At 43.8% G+C, this 14,842-nt stretch overlaps 1 protein-coding gene across 3 annotated transcripts in view; it reads left to right on the forward strand.

The window, feature by feature from the left end:
* The window catches only part of LOC131110636 (storkhead-box protein 2-like), a 39,069-nt gene that overhangs the window by 9,706 nt on the left and 14,521 nt on the right, over window positions 1–14,842 (forward strand). For 2 of the 3 annotated variants that reach the window (XM_058063912.1, XM_058063913.1), the window contains exon 2: window positions 11,688–11,840. In XM_058063912.1, the coding sequence (XP_057919895.1) occupies window positions 11,688–11,840 (153 nt within the window). Of the gene's footprint in view, window positions 1–8,059; window positions 8,360–11,687; window positions 11,841–14,842 lie in introns of those variants that run through there. The other variant, XM_058063914.1, reaches the window with a different exon arrangement.

Below are 14,842 nucleotides of genomic sequence, written 5' to 3' on the forward strand. Positions count from 1 at the left end.
CGTATCGTGAGCCTAGTATCGTGATACGTATCGTATCGCCAGATTCTTGCCAATACACACCCCTACTATTTATACAGTCAACTTAAATTTGTAATGTTTTAATATGACGGTTAGCGCGCAGACCTCACAGCTAGGAGACCAGGGTTCAATTCCACCCTCGGCCATCTCTGTGTGGAGTTTGCATGTTCTCCCCGTGCATGCGTGGGTTTTCTCCGGGTACTCCGGTTTCCTCCCACATTCCAAAAACATGCTAGGTTAATTAGCGACTCCAAATTGTCCATAGGTATGAATGTGAGTGTGAATGGTTGTTTGTCTATATGTGCCCTGTGATTGGCTGGCCACCAGTCCAGGGTGTACCCCGCCTCTCGCCCGAAGACAGCTGGGATAGGCTCCAGCACCCCCGCGACCCTTGTGAGGAAAAGCGGTAGAAAATGAATGAATGAATGAGTTCTCCTCCTATTATGTGTGGAAGTGGTAACATTTTGGCTTCTTATTTGTCTTTCCCCACCCTCGGCCATCTCTGTGTGGGGTTTGCATGTTCGCCCCATGCATGCGTGGGTTTTCTCCGGGTACTCCGGTTTCCTCCCACATTGCAAAAACATGCCAGGTTAATTAGCGACTCCAAAATTGTCCATAGGTATGAATGTGAGTGTGAATGGTTGTTTGTCTATGTGTGCCCTGTGATTGGCTGGCGACCAGTCCAGGGTGTACCCCGCCTCTCGCCCGAAGACAGCTGGGATAGGCTCCAGAACCCCCCGCGACCCTTGTGAGGAAAAGCGGTAGAAAATGAATGAATGAATGAGTTCTCCTATTATGTGTGGAAGTGGTAACATTTTGGCTTCTTATTTGTCTTTCCCCACCCTCGGCCATCTCTGTGTGGAGTTTGCATGTTCTCCCCGTGCATGCGTGGGTTTTCTCCGTGTACTCCGGTTTCCTCCCACATTCCAAAAACATGCTAGGTTAATTAGCGACTCCAAATTGTCCATAGGTATGAATGTGAGTGTGAATGGTTGTTTGTCTATATGTGCCCTGTGATGGGCTATATGTGCCGCATGCACGGGGGGAGAACATGCAAACTCCACACAGAGATGGCCGAGGGTGGAGGGTGGAATTGAACCCTGGTCTGCTAGCTGTGAGGTCTGCGCGCTAACCACTCGACCTGATGTCTTATTTTAAATGTTTCATATCATCAATCACATTTATATATATTAGATTACAACACAACTGAACACAAGATGCAATTTTTAAATTATTTTTTATTTTAAGCGAGGAAAAAAAATCCAAACCTACATGGCCCTGTGTGCAAAAAGCTGACTTGTGCTTGTATATGTCTTAATGCTATAACAATGTATGTATTGTGGAGGGACAAACAGGTCAGAAGGGTTCTGTCCTTTGCTTCCACACGCCGATACAACTCTTATCCTCTTCACAAATATTTCATATTAAAAACTAATTCAGACCGCGTTTATGCAAGACCTCAAATTTCAGGCTTTGCAGATGCTTGGCACATTCCAGAGCCATGGTGGGATCAAGTCTAAGAGCAGGAAGTAGCATTGAAGGCTTTGTGTCTGGAACATAGTATGCTGACTCTCTGTGGGCTGGAGGTCCTCGGATGAGTTATATAGTGATACAAGATGCCCTTGAGGTTCTGTGAAGGGCCCGATTTAGAGGTGAGGAGCATTATTTACAGTACGGTGAAAGGGCTTGACTAGAAGCTTCATGTTGAACTTTTGTTCATAGTGGCGTGCATGTACGTGTATGTGTTGGTGACGCTGTATACTCAGGAGAGTCAACAACAGCAAGCACGGCTGTGACGTCATCATTATTGCCTGTTTGTTTTGTTTTTTTGACATAGAAACCATTGAATTAGGATATTGCACTTTCACACAGCAACGTTCCATCCAGGAACCTCGGTTTTCCAATGCTCCAGTTTTCATTCATTCATTCATTTTCTAGCGCTTTTCCTCACAAGGGTCGCGGGGGGTGCTGGAGCCTATCCCAGCTGTCTTCGGGCGAGAGGCGGGGTACACCCTGGACTGGTCGCCAACCAATCACAGGGCACATATAGACAAACAACCATTCACACTCACATTCATACCTATGGACAATTTTGGAGTGGCCAATTAACCTAGCATGTTTTTGGAATGTGGGAGGAAACCGGAGTACCCGGAGAAAACCCACACATGCACGGGGAGAACATGCAAACCCCACACAGAGATGGCCGAGGGTGGGGAAAGACAAATAAGAAGCCAAAATGTTACCACTTCCACACATAATAGGAGGAGAACTCATTCATTCATTCATTCATTTTCTACCGCTTTTCCTCACGAGGGTCGCGGGGGGAGCTGGAGCCTATCCCAGCTGTCTTCAGGCAAGAGACGGGGTACACCCTGGACTGGTCGCCAACCAATCACAGGGCACATATAGACAAACAACCATTCACACTCACATTCATACCTATGGACAATTTGGAGTGGCCAATTAACCTAGCATGTTTTTGGAATGTGGGAGGAAACCGGAGTACCCGGAGAAAACCCACGTATGCACGGGGAGAACATGCAAACTCCACACAGAGATGGCCGAGGGTGGGGAAAGGCAAATAAGAAGCCAAAATGTTACCACTTCCACACATAGTAGGAGGAGAACTCATTCATTCATTCATTTTTTACCGCTTTTCCTCACGAGGGTTGCGGGGGTGCTCAAATAAGTCAAATAAGAATGTTACACCAGCTAGTCCGCATCAACAATAAGTTATAAATAAGAGCTCATGGAAGCTAATATTGCGAAATGTGTTTACAAAACAGATCGCAAACAATGGAAGATTTGGAGCTGTTGTTTGTTTGGATCCCCTGCTGTCTTTCCTCTCCCCGCTTCCCTCTCTGCTTTTTTTATGGGCGCCTGGAAGGAATTAGTTGGATTTACATCATTTCCTATAGGAAAATTACGTTTTGGTTTTTGTCTGACCTTTTGGAACAAATTAAAGGGGAACTATTATACTTTGTCCATGTTTCTGGCGTATATAAATGTTGTTAGAATGTTGTATTTGCTTGTTAAACCATGCTAAAGTTTTAGATAATGAGGCTTGGGAATTTGGAAGTGAGCCCTGAAAGAAGATTGGCATGGCTCCGGGTTTTTTCTGTGACGTCACAGTGATCTGGACTTACTTATATGGGCGTGCTGGGTACAAGCTGAGTGGGACCAATCACAGCGGAGTGGGCGTGAAGTTTTATTTTTATTTTTTATATACAAAAAATACAAACATAAAATGTAAAAAAAAAAAAACATAAAAGCTACCAAAGAGGATAACGGTTGTTATAGTATATCAAACTAAACTAAACTAAAAATAATGCAAATCCACAGTAAAAGCAAGACACACAATCCTGTGTAGCCAACATGCTAACCACTAGCCACCTAAAACAAAATATATACAAATGTATGCTATCCACCACCAAAATATAGCTAGGACTGACACTTTTTTTTGGAGGTTATATTTCATGCTGGGCTGCACGGAGGTCTAGTGGTTAGCACGCAGACCTCACAGCTAGGAGACCTGAGTTCAATCCCACCCTCAGCCATCTCTGTGTGGAGTTTGCATGTTCTCCCCGTGCATGCGTGGGTTTTCTCCAGGTACTCCGGTTTCCTCCCACATTCCAAAAACATGCTAGGTTAATTAGCGACTCCAAATTGTCCATAGGTATGAATGTGAGTGTGAATGGTTGTTTGTCTATATGTGCCCTGTGATTGGCTGGCGACCAGTCCACGGTGTACGGTTGCCCGAAGACGGCTGGGATAGGCTCCAGCACGACCCTCATGAGGATAAGCGGTAGAAAATGAATGAATGAGTTCTCTTCCTATTTTGTGTGGAAGTGGTAACTTTTTGGCTTCTTATTTTGTCTTTCCCAACCCTCGGCCATCTCTGTGTGGAGTTTGCATGTTCTCCCCGCGCATGCGTGGGTTTTCTCCGGGTACTCCGGTTTCCTCCCACATTCCAAAATCATGCTAGGTTAATTGGCGACTCCAAATTGTTCATAGGTATGAATGTGAGTGTGAATGGTTGTTTGTCTATATGTGCCCTATGATTGGCTGGCCACCAGTCCAGGGTGTACCCCGCCTCTCGCCCGAAGAGAGCTGGGATAGGCTCCAGCACCCCCGTGACCCTCGTGAGGATAAGGGTAGAAAATGAATGAATGAGTTCTCCTCCTATTTTGTGTGGAAGTGGTAACTTTTTGGCTTCTTATTTTGTCTTTCCCCACCCTCGGCCATCTTTGTGTGGAGTTTGCATGTTCTCCCCGTGCATGCATGGGTTTTCTCCGGGTACTCTGGTTTCCTCCTACATCCCCAAAACATGCTGGGTTAATTGGCAACTCCAAATTGTCCATAGGTATGAATATGAGTGTGAATGGTTGTTTGTCTATATGTGCCCTGTGATTGGCTGGTCACCAGTCCAGGGTGTACCACCAGGCTTCAATTCCACCCACATTTTCTCCAGGTACTCCGGTTTCCTCCCACATTCCAAAAACATGCTAGGTTAAACACAAACATTCCTTCTTGTCATGATGATTTGTTTGGTAGAGAGAGAATTGTTTATTATTTATTGTGAGGTTATTGATAGATTTTTGTGAGAGGGTGTACTTACTTCTGTGACTTAACTGTACATGTGGCTTGGTTTGTGAAGGGGAGTCCTTCAGAGGTTATGTCCATACCCAGCTGTTCAAATCTGTATGCCCTTTCAGGGCACAGCTGGATGCTCTCTTCCACACACACACACACACACACACACACACATGCATGCATGCACACTACTATAACAACCTCTCGTTGGCAGTAAATTATCCTTACATGTTGTGGGAGAAGCACCAGTCCTCCTGTCTGTGGATTAGGTTCAGTCTTGATCACATGGACCAATGAGCACTCAGTCTGACTCAACAGATCTAGTATGTGGATTTCTGACAAAAAAAAGCTGATTTCCAATATGAATTCAAAGCTGCCTTTATGCATATTTTTTATATTTTTGGAATATAACAATGATTGTTGTATTATGCACCAAGAGAATACTTTCAAACTGCTGGTAGACTATTTAATCAAAAGACCGTTTTGTTTCCAGAAAATGTTCAGTTTATTACATGTATTATATCTAAACAGTGTAAACACAATAATTGCAAAAATATTTCAACAATAATATTTTATCAACAGTCTTATCTTATCAATGTCTGATAATTAAAGTTCCATTAATCAAGTTTGGGTTTTTTGGTGACTGGAGAAGCACTAGGCACTAAGCACTCGTGCGCTGTTCTCTGATTGGTTGTTTCACGGGCACGATACCAGAGCAGCGCGCTCTGAGTGGACAGCTACGGGGGCTGATACTGGACATGTTTAAACTCTATATTTTATCAGTATCACTGCCCTGGGCTTTGACACAGTATCATTTCGGCCTTTTCCCGTATCATTCATGGGCGCTTTCTAGGGTACACGGCCAATTAATACTGTAGTATGTGATAATTATAGGTTATCACATGGTTTGTCTGGTATCAGGCCAGGTATCATGCCCCCAAGTGTCAGTAAGTGTCAGTATTCTAGCACGCGGGGGCATGATACTGGGCCTGATACCAGACAAACCATGTGATGATCTTATTATCACATACTATTTAATCATGAGCTTATTATCACATACTTTCGTATTCATCCCCATTTTCTTTTCTGATTGATAAAATAATGTAGCGAGCCTGACGTGTTCATGTTGACATGTTGTGCTCTTGAGTGTCTGACTGTTCCGCGTGACTGTGAATGCACCAGGGGTGGGGGCGTGTCGTGTTGAGGAAGCACTGTTGCGTTGCTGGCGGTGGTTGCAATGGCGTGGTTACGGCCGACAGTAGCCAGTATTGTTGTGTAATAAAAGCTTGTTAGCAATCACAGTCGTGTCCTTTCCATAGCGTCGGCAACATCGTTACAATAAACATAGACACGTATTTGTCTAACTCAGGCGGGGGAATACCAGTCTTCGTTCGTTCTTGCAGTTGCAGTCGCCCTTGGTTTTCCGACTTGTATTTGCATTTTTAGTTTTTTCGATCATTTCAAGAGTGTCCTCCTCATTAATGGTGATAAAACGTTCCATTTCTAATATTCTGTTTGCTATTTTCCATATTTGTCTTTCGCCGGGAGTGTCAACCGCTGACATGTTGACAGAGCACAGACGGCAGCAAATCAAACGCTCGTGCGCTGTTCTCTGATTGGTTGTTTCACGGGCACGATACCAGAGCAGCGCGCTCTGAGTGGACAGCTACGGGGGCTGATACTGGACATGGTTAAACTCTATATTTTATCAGTATCACTGCCCTGGGCTTTGACACAGTATCATTTCGGCCTTTTCCCGTATCATTCATGGGCGGTTTCTAGGGTACACGGCCAATTAATACTGTAGTATGTGATAATATATTGTATCGTCTGATATTCAAGGCTGCAATATCGGAATCGGATCTGAAGTGCAAAAGTTGCATCCGGGCACCCCTATTAATAACACAGTCATCTGTGCGTGGGATTCTTTGTTCGGGCACTTGAGACCCTCGAATGCTACATGTGCAAACTGACTTATTTGCTCGGAGCAATGTTTGGCTGTGCGACAGCTGAGACAGTGTTCAAAACCAGATATTTTCGGCAGAAATCTTCAGTGAAACCCGAGGTACCGCTGAATACCTGCATAACCCCTGTGAATGCCTCCGATTAAATTCATTCATTCATTCATTTTCTACCGCTTTTTCCTCACGAGGGTCGCAGGGGTGCTGGAGCCTATCCCAGCTGTCTTCGGGCGAGAGGCGGGGTACACCCTGGACTGGTGGCCAGCCAATCACAGGGCACATATAGACAAACAAACATTCACATTCATACCTATGGACAATTTGGAGTCGCTAATTAACCTAGCATGTTTTTGGAATGTGGGAGGAAACCGGAGTACCTGGAGAAAACCCACGCATGCACGGGGAGAACATGCAACCTCCACACAGAGATGGCCGAGGGTGGGGAAAGACAAAATAAGAAGCCAAAAAGTTACCACTTCCACACAAAATAGGAGGAGAACTCATCCATTCATTCATTTTCTACCCTTATCCTCACGAGGGTCACGGGGGTGCTGGAGCCTATCCCAGCTGTCTTCGGGTTAGAGGCGGGGTACACCCTGGACTGGTGGCCAGCCAATCACAGGGCACATATAGACAAACAACCATTCACACTCACATTCATACCTATGGACAATTTGGAGTCACTAATTAACCTAGCATGTTTTTGGAATGTGGGAGGAAACCGGAGTACCCGGAGAAAATGTGGGTGGAATTGAAGCCTGGTGGTACACCCTGGACTGGTGACCAGCCAATCACAGAGCACATATAGACAAACAACCATTCACACTCACATTCATATCTATGGACAATTTGGAGTCGCTAATTAACCTAGCATGTTTTTGGAATGTGAGAGGAAACCGGAATACCCGGAGAAAACCCACACATACACGGGGAGAACATGCAAACTCCACACAGAGATGGCCGGGGGTGGAATTGAACCCTGGTCTCCTAGCTGTGAGGTCTGTGCGCTAACCACTTGACCACCGTGCCGCCGCCTCCAATCAAATCATATTGATAAATGGACAATTTTTTTTACCAGGGAGCATTTGAAAGCACCGTTATATATTATGTGTATTTGTGTGTGTCCTACATTCTACACTCTTAGTGTTCAAACTGGGTCACACCAGAATCCAGCTGCAGTTCTGCAACACCGGCTTCCCCAGAGCTTGTGCACATTTACACACCGTCACACACCACATGCTTCTAAAAAGAGAAAAGACCGACTGCTTGTATGACTGTGTGTGTATGTGTGTGTGTGTGTACACGAACACACGAGTGATGGCACGAAAGAGCATCTTGGGATGCGTTGTCATGACAACCTTCTCAGCAGTCCGCCTACAAGCTTGTATGCCAGTGAGCATTACACAGTGAAAGAAGGGGAGGGGGGAGCGGGTAAGGCGCAGATGCAGAGTGAGGCAGTATGTGATTGGTCACACCCCCTTTTCTTTGTTTGGCGCAAAGGATTGTGGGTAGTCCTTCAGTGAATGCGCATTTGTGTGTGTGGGAAAAGAGGGGAGGGGACCAGCGAGTGTGTGCGTGTGAGAAGAGTGGAGGACGTAAAAAGTCTGTGTGTGTGTGTGTGAGAGAGAGAGAGAGAGAGAGAGAGAGAGAGAGACAGTGAGTAGCATTAGCAAGCGTGTGTGTGTGTGTGTGTGTGAGAAAGAGAGCTATGCTATCATCAGACCCCCCTCCTCTTTTTTAAAGGGAATTCTATTTTTGGTGTAGAGAGAGGAAGACGATTAACCAAGGTATGAATCTACTTCGTGTGTTTCACTCTTGACATTATTAGTTAGCATGTTAGCATAGCAGCTACTTAGCACTGTAGCACAGCATCGCGGCTTGTGCACAGCTAGCAAGACGGAGGCGGAAACATACGAGATGCGAACATACAGTCGGAGAGATGAGGAATACGTATTGTAGCCACAACGGGAGAAATTACGAGCTATGTAATGAAATAAATGAATGGTAAGAGAGGGTAAGGAGCGCATGACAAAAGGAGGGGGGTGTGGTTTAGTGCTGTGGACAAAGGAGGCCGGCTGATTGTTTACTACCACTGCAGTGAGAGAGACATGGACGATCAATGGCTTTCCTGGCTTACTCATTCTTTATTCGCTCCACTTTTCCTCACTAATCTGCCCTCATTTTTCACTCTGCTTTCCCCCTCCTCACCTATATAGCCTTGTGTTTTACGTTCAGTTAGTATTTTGTCCACGAGTGCCCCCCCCCCCCAAATTCGCCAGCTTTTTTTGGACACTAGTAAAAATGGAGGGTCTGCAAGCTAACAGCTGCTCCACCAAAATGGCTCTTCCGTATCTGCATCTCAGTGTTTTTTTTTAAATGAGACAGTGGAATACTGGTACAAAGCAAGGAAAATACTCATTTAAAACAACTATTTTGGTTTGTTTACTGTGTTGATGTTTCCTGTTGCATTTATGTGTTGTATGTCCATTGCTTGCTATCTGCAATGAATCAGTCTGTCTGGTTTATTTTGGTTTTTTTTGTTTGGCAATTAGCAGAAATGAGTGAAATAGATGTAACGATGAAATGCAACAATGGAAAGAGTCACAGCAGAACAAGCAGTACTTTTTTAAAGCATAAAAAAGCATATATTAGCGATGCCTCGATCCACATTTTTGGCTTCATCCAATCCTATTTTTGTTATGGTATTGCTGAGCTGATCCTGTACCAATCCTTTTTTTTAATATAGTATGCTTTTGTTAAAAAAACATGAATTTGGGGAACTGAATATTCATTCATTCATTTTCTATCGCTTTTTCCTCACGAGGGTCGCAGGGGTGCTGGAGCCTATCCCAGCTGTCTTCGGGCGAGAGGCGGGGTACACCCCGGACTGGTCGCCAGCCAATCACAGGGCACATATAGACAAACAACCATTCACACTCACATTCATACCTATGGACAATTTGGAGTCGCCACTTAACCTAGCATGTTTTTGGAATGTGGGAGGAAACCGGAGTACCCGGAGAACATGCAAACTCCACACAGAGATGGCCGAGGGTGGGATTGAACTCGGGTCTCCTAGCTGTGTGGCCTGCATGCTAACCACTCGTCCACAGCTGAAGATTAATTTATTCATTCATTTTCTACCCCTTTTTCCTCACGAGGGGGTGCTGGAGCCTATCCCAGCTGTCTCGGGTCGTCACTAGGGTCGTAGGTGGGGTACACCCTGGACTGGTTCGCCAGCCAATCACAGGGCAACTTATAGACAAACAACCATTCACACTCACATTCATACCTATGGACAATTTGGAGTCGCCAATTAACCTAGCATGTTTTTGGAATGTGGGAGGAACCCGGAGTCCCTGGAGACACAGGGAGAACATGCAAACTCCACACATAAATGGCTGAGGGTGGAATTGAACTCAGGTCTCCTAGCTGTGTGGCCTGCATGCTAACCACTCGTCCACAGTTCATTCATTTCTACCCCTTTTTCCTCACGAGGGGGTGCTGGTGCCTATCCCAGCTGTCTTGGGGCGAGAGACGGGGTACACCCTGGACTGGTGGCCAACCAATCACAGGGCACATATAGACAAACAACCATTCACACTCACATTCATACCTATGGACAATTTGGAGTCGCCAATTAACCTAGCATGTTTTTGGAATGTGGGAGGAAACCGGAGTACCCGGAGAAAACCCACGCATGCACGGGGAGAACATGCAAACTCCACACAGAGATGGCCGAGGGTGGAATCAAACCCTGGTCCTCCTAGCTGTGAGGTCTGCGCGCTAACCACTCGTCCGCCGTGCCGCCAGAACTGAATATGGTTGTGAATATTCTAAATAATGCAACCAAGGTATTGCTGAATGAACTTTTTTTTGTTACACAGCATTTTAACTTCTGTAACAAACCTCTGTGAGTCAGGTCTGTATCCAATAAAAGATAAAATTGGAAAAAGTAGGCTTTCAAAATACGTAGGAGCAAGCACTGACATGGTTGTAGATCAATTTGTTGTGTCTTTTAGAATATATGACATTTTTTCACAAACTCTCTTCAGCACAATAGTAATTTATTGGCAGCCCCTAGCATAAACAACCAGCATTTTTCAATGGGGTGGCTAAGGTGAAACCATGACATGACAATAAGTGATATCTGGCTGGAGAGTGACTACCATGTGGCCGCCACGTATCCGATATATACGAGGGAAATTGAATGGAAATGCATTGGAACGGGACTGGAGATTTGGTCCGAAATAGGCGAAATCCGTTATAAAAAATCCGATATATGCAATGAATTTTTATTGGAAATGCATTACAGAAAAATTGGTTCTTTTTTATCTGTCCGTTGTGAGCAAATTTCCGATATATCCGAGTCCGATATATCCGAGGTTTACTGTATGTGATAATAAGCTCATGATTAAATAGTATGTGATAATAAGATCATCACGGGCGGCACGGTGGTCTAGTGGTTAGCGCGCAGACCTCACAGCTAGGAGACCAGGGTTCAATTCCACCCTCGTGCATGCGTGGGTTTTCTCCGGGTACTCCGGTTTCCTCCCACATTCCAAAAACACGCTAGGTTAATTGGCGACTCCAAATTGTCCATAGGTATGAATGTGAGTGTGAATGGTTGTTTGTCTATATGTGCCCTGTGATTGGCTGGCCACCAGTCCACAGTGTACGAAGACAGTCCACGAAGACAGCTGGGATAGCCTCCAGCACCCCCGCGACCCTCGAGAGGAAAAAGTGGTAGAAAATGAATGAATGAATAAGATCATCACATTGTTTGTCTGGTATCAGGCCAGGTATCATGCCCCCAGGTGTCAGTATCATGATACTGATACCAGACAAACCATGTGATAACCTATAAATATCCAATCTTCAAAATACAGTGGATCGGCAGGCGAACCTTATCCTGAAGATTGGATCGGGACGTCCCTAGCATATACAGTAATCCCATGCCACTTTGCGCTTTAAATTTCATTATTTCACTCTTGTCTTTTTTCAACATATATTGATTAATAAATCCTGTTATTGGTCTTGAGAGAAAAAGCTATTCACTGGTTATGTTATAAGCCAATCCGTTAATGATTGTGACTTGCTTGTCTCTTTTCACAGGTGATGTGTCGCCCATCAGTATGTCCCCTATCAGCCAATCGCAGTTCATCCCCCTGGGAGAAGTACTGCTGTTGGCTATCTCTGCTATGAACTCCACTCATAAGCCTGTAACTCAGGAGGCCCTAACTGAACATCTGCAGACATGTTTTCCAGGTAACACACAAGTTCATTTCAAAAAGCTGGCATTACTAACATCATAAATCAGCTGCCTGTTTGTGTATTTTGTGAAGTACTACAGTAAACCTCGGATATATCGGATTCAATCGTTCCCACTGGTTTTGTCCGATATAAGCGAAATCCGTTATATGCGTATACCGGAAAATGTCCGTTTTACGCATATATCGGATTTATATCCGGTATATGCGTAAATCGGATTTTATCCGTTATAAAAAGGCACTTCCTTGACTATGTTTCCAATGTACCTGGACTGGGCAATGAAAAGAGACGTAAGGTAATGAGAATTTAACTTTATTGGACTCTGAGCATAACAAATTGTTAATTAAGCTAGGCCCTGTTACGCCGTCAGGCCTACGTTATTTCCAATAGTGAGGTTAAGATCTCATTCACTGCTGTGCTAGTATTATTGACGTCACTCACTTTTATATTTGTCCTAAATCTGGAGCCAGGAGAAAGACAATAGCCAGTGACATCAACAAGATTAGCATAACGATGCGGCCATCCGATATATACGAGGGAAATTTAATGGAAATGCATTGGAACGGGACTGGAGATTTTGTCCGAAATAGGCGAAATCCGTTATAAAAAATCCGATCTATGCAATGAATTTTTATTGGAAATGCATTACAGAAAAATCGGTTCTTTTTTATCTGTCGTTGTGAGCGAATTTCCGATATCCGAGGTTTACTGTAAAATGTTTACATTTCTAAGGGCACTTTCATTTATTGGTGTCAATTTTGGAGGTTGTATTTCTCAAAGCATCGTCACAGTCAGGCATACACACACAAGAGCGCACACTTACACAGCTTTAGTCCGTTGCTGTGTGTTAGTCTGGTAATCAGCTCTGGGTTTCCCTCTTTAGTGAACTTGCATCATGTCACCAAAGCAACGGCGTTTGTATGATGTAATGAAAGGCAACACAGAAACCCTAAACCACACACACACACACACACACACACACAAAGCTGTGTGCAAAGCTGCTGCTATTGGGCTTGAGTTGATATCAGCATCAAGACAATGATTGGTCATTTTAGCAATTCTGACAATTTGATCCTGATTATTTCAGGTCGTCATATCATTTATACTGTTGATACTTGTCAATTCCAAACATTTCCTAGAAGTACAGTAAACCTCGGATATATCGGATTCAATTGTTCCCACTGGTTTTGTCCGATATAAGTGAAATCCGTTATATGCGTATACCGGAAAATGTCCGTTTTACGCATATATCGGATTTATGTCCGGTATATGCGTAAATCGGATTTTATCCGTTATAAAAAGGCACTTCCTTGACTATGTTTCCAATGTACCTGGACGCGCAGGCAACGCTGCAAACGCTGCAAATGACGTTGTATAGCGGCCTGTCACGATTCGGCGAATCGGAGCGCCATGATGCGGCCATCCGATATATGCGAGGGAAATTTAATGGAAATGCATTGGAACGGGACTGGAGATTTGGTCCGAAATAGGCGAAATCCATTATAAAAAATCTGATATATGCAATGAATTTTTATTGGAAATGCATTACAGAAAAATTGCTTCTTTTTTATCTGTCGGTTGTGAGCGAATTTCCGATATATCCGAGGTTTACTGTATATCTCACAGCTGCTTTATACTTTGAATCCCACATTCTTTCATGAAATACTGTTCCATTCAGAGGTCTACATATACCAGTGATTTTCAACCACTGTGCCGCGGCACACTAGTGTACCTTGAGAAACCGTCAGGTGTGCCGTGAGGAATTATCCAATATCACTTTTTATAATTAACATTTATTAATCATCATTTGCAAATATTATGTCAATAGCCATTATGTCAATAGTATACATGGACCCAAATATTCCAATTGCATTTGGTTTATTTGCTCAAACGGAAAGAATTGAACAGGGATGGAATATTCCTTTAACCAATCCGATTCAGGTATCTTGTACCCGCTCAAATGGAAATTTCTTCTTTGTGGTGTTTTTCTTCTTCTGTTGTTTATTGGCGGTTGGCAAGCAGCTTTCGTGTGCATTAGCGCCATCTGTGAAATAGAATCTAAACCCTTCTATACGCCATTCACAAGTCCAGTTTTATGAAAAAAGAAAATATATATCTATATAAAACATGTTCTGAGTTTAATGATAAAATATCAGCAAGACTGAATTTGATCTTTTCCTGTTTAAATTGATCCCGGGTGCGTTCTTTCAGCGCATGCTCAGATATGACGTAACACGCAGATCCAGACGTTCTTTGGTTTTAAAAATGGAGGCCAGCAATCGGCACTGGACTAAGCAAAGTTTGTTTTTGATTCAAACTAAATTTCAAGACTGGACAGACGAAAAACTGTCAATACGGAGTTATTCCAACAAGTGAAAGAAAAACTCGGGGAAGCCGGTATCACGTGATGTTGGTGTTTACGTTTTACCGCACATGACCCATTGACTATTCTGGTTGATTTTCACGGCGCATGTAGACAAGAATATGGAATATTCCTTTCTATGGATACCATTGTTTCCCGAAAGGTCATTCGGAAAGAGAAAAAGTGGTCATGTAAAAACGTGGCTACTGTGGAGTGTCTGTGGTGTAAAGACTGGCAGAGCAATGTATATTGGTCCGTGTGGCAACACCTACCTTGTTCGTCCCATAGACTTTTGTAACATTTTTGGTTAGTGGTGTGCCACAAGATATTTCCCATGTAAAAAACGTGCCGTGGCTCAAAAAAGGTTAAACACTGACATATACAGTACAGTGGATCCCCGTATATATTCACGATTCAGCATTCACAACTCCATACATTTTGTGGATTTTTGAGAAAAAAAAATATCTGAAAATGGGCCTCGTTCATCATAAGTTGGTAATAATTTATTAATACATGATAATACAGGTAAAACGTATAGCGTCTTTATGCTTCACTGATGATGTTCTTTCATCATGTGTTGAGATTTCTTGCGTACTTCAGCAGTCTTTGAACGTGCCATGGTTAGTTTTAGCTTTCT

This window comes from Doryrhamphus excisus, chromosome 23 (genome assembly GCF_030265055.1).
Source record: "Doryrhamphus excisus isolate RoL2022-K1 chromosome 23, RoL_Dexc_1.0, whole genome shotgun sequence".
In the NCBI taxonomy this organism is placed as follows: Eukaryota; Metazoa; Chordata; class Actinopteri; order Syngnathiformes; family Syngnathidae; genus Doryrhamphus; species Doryrhamphus excisus.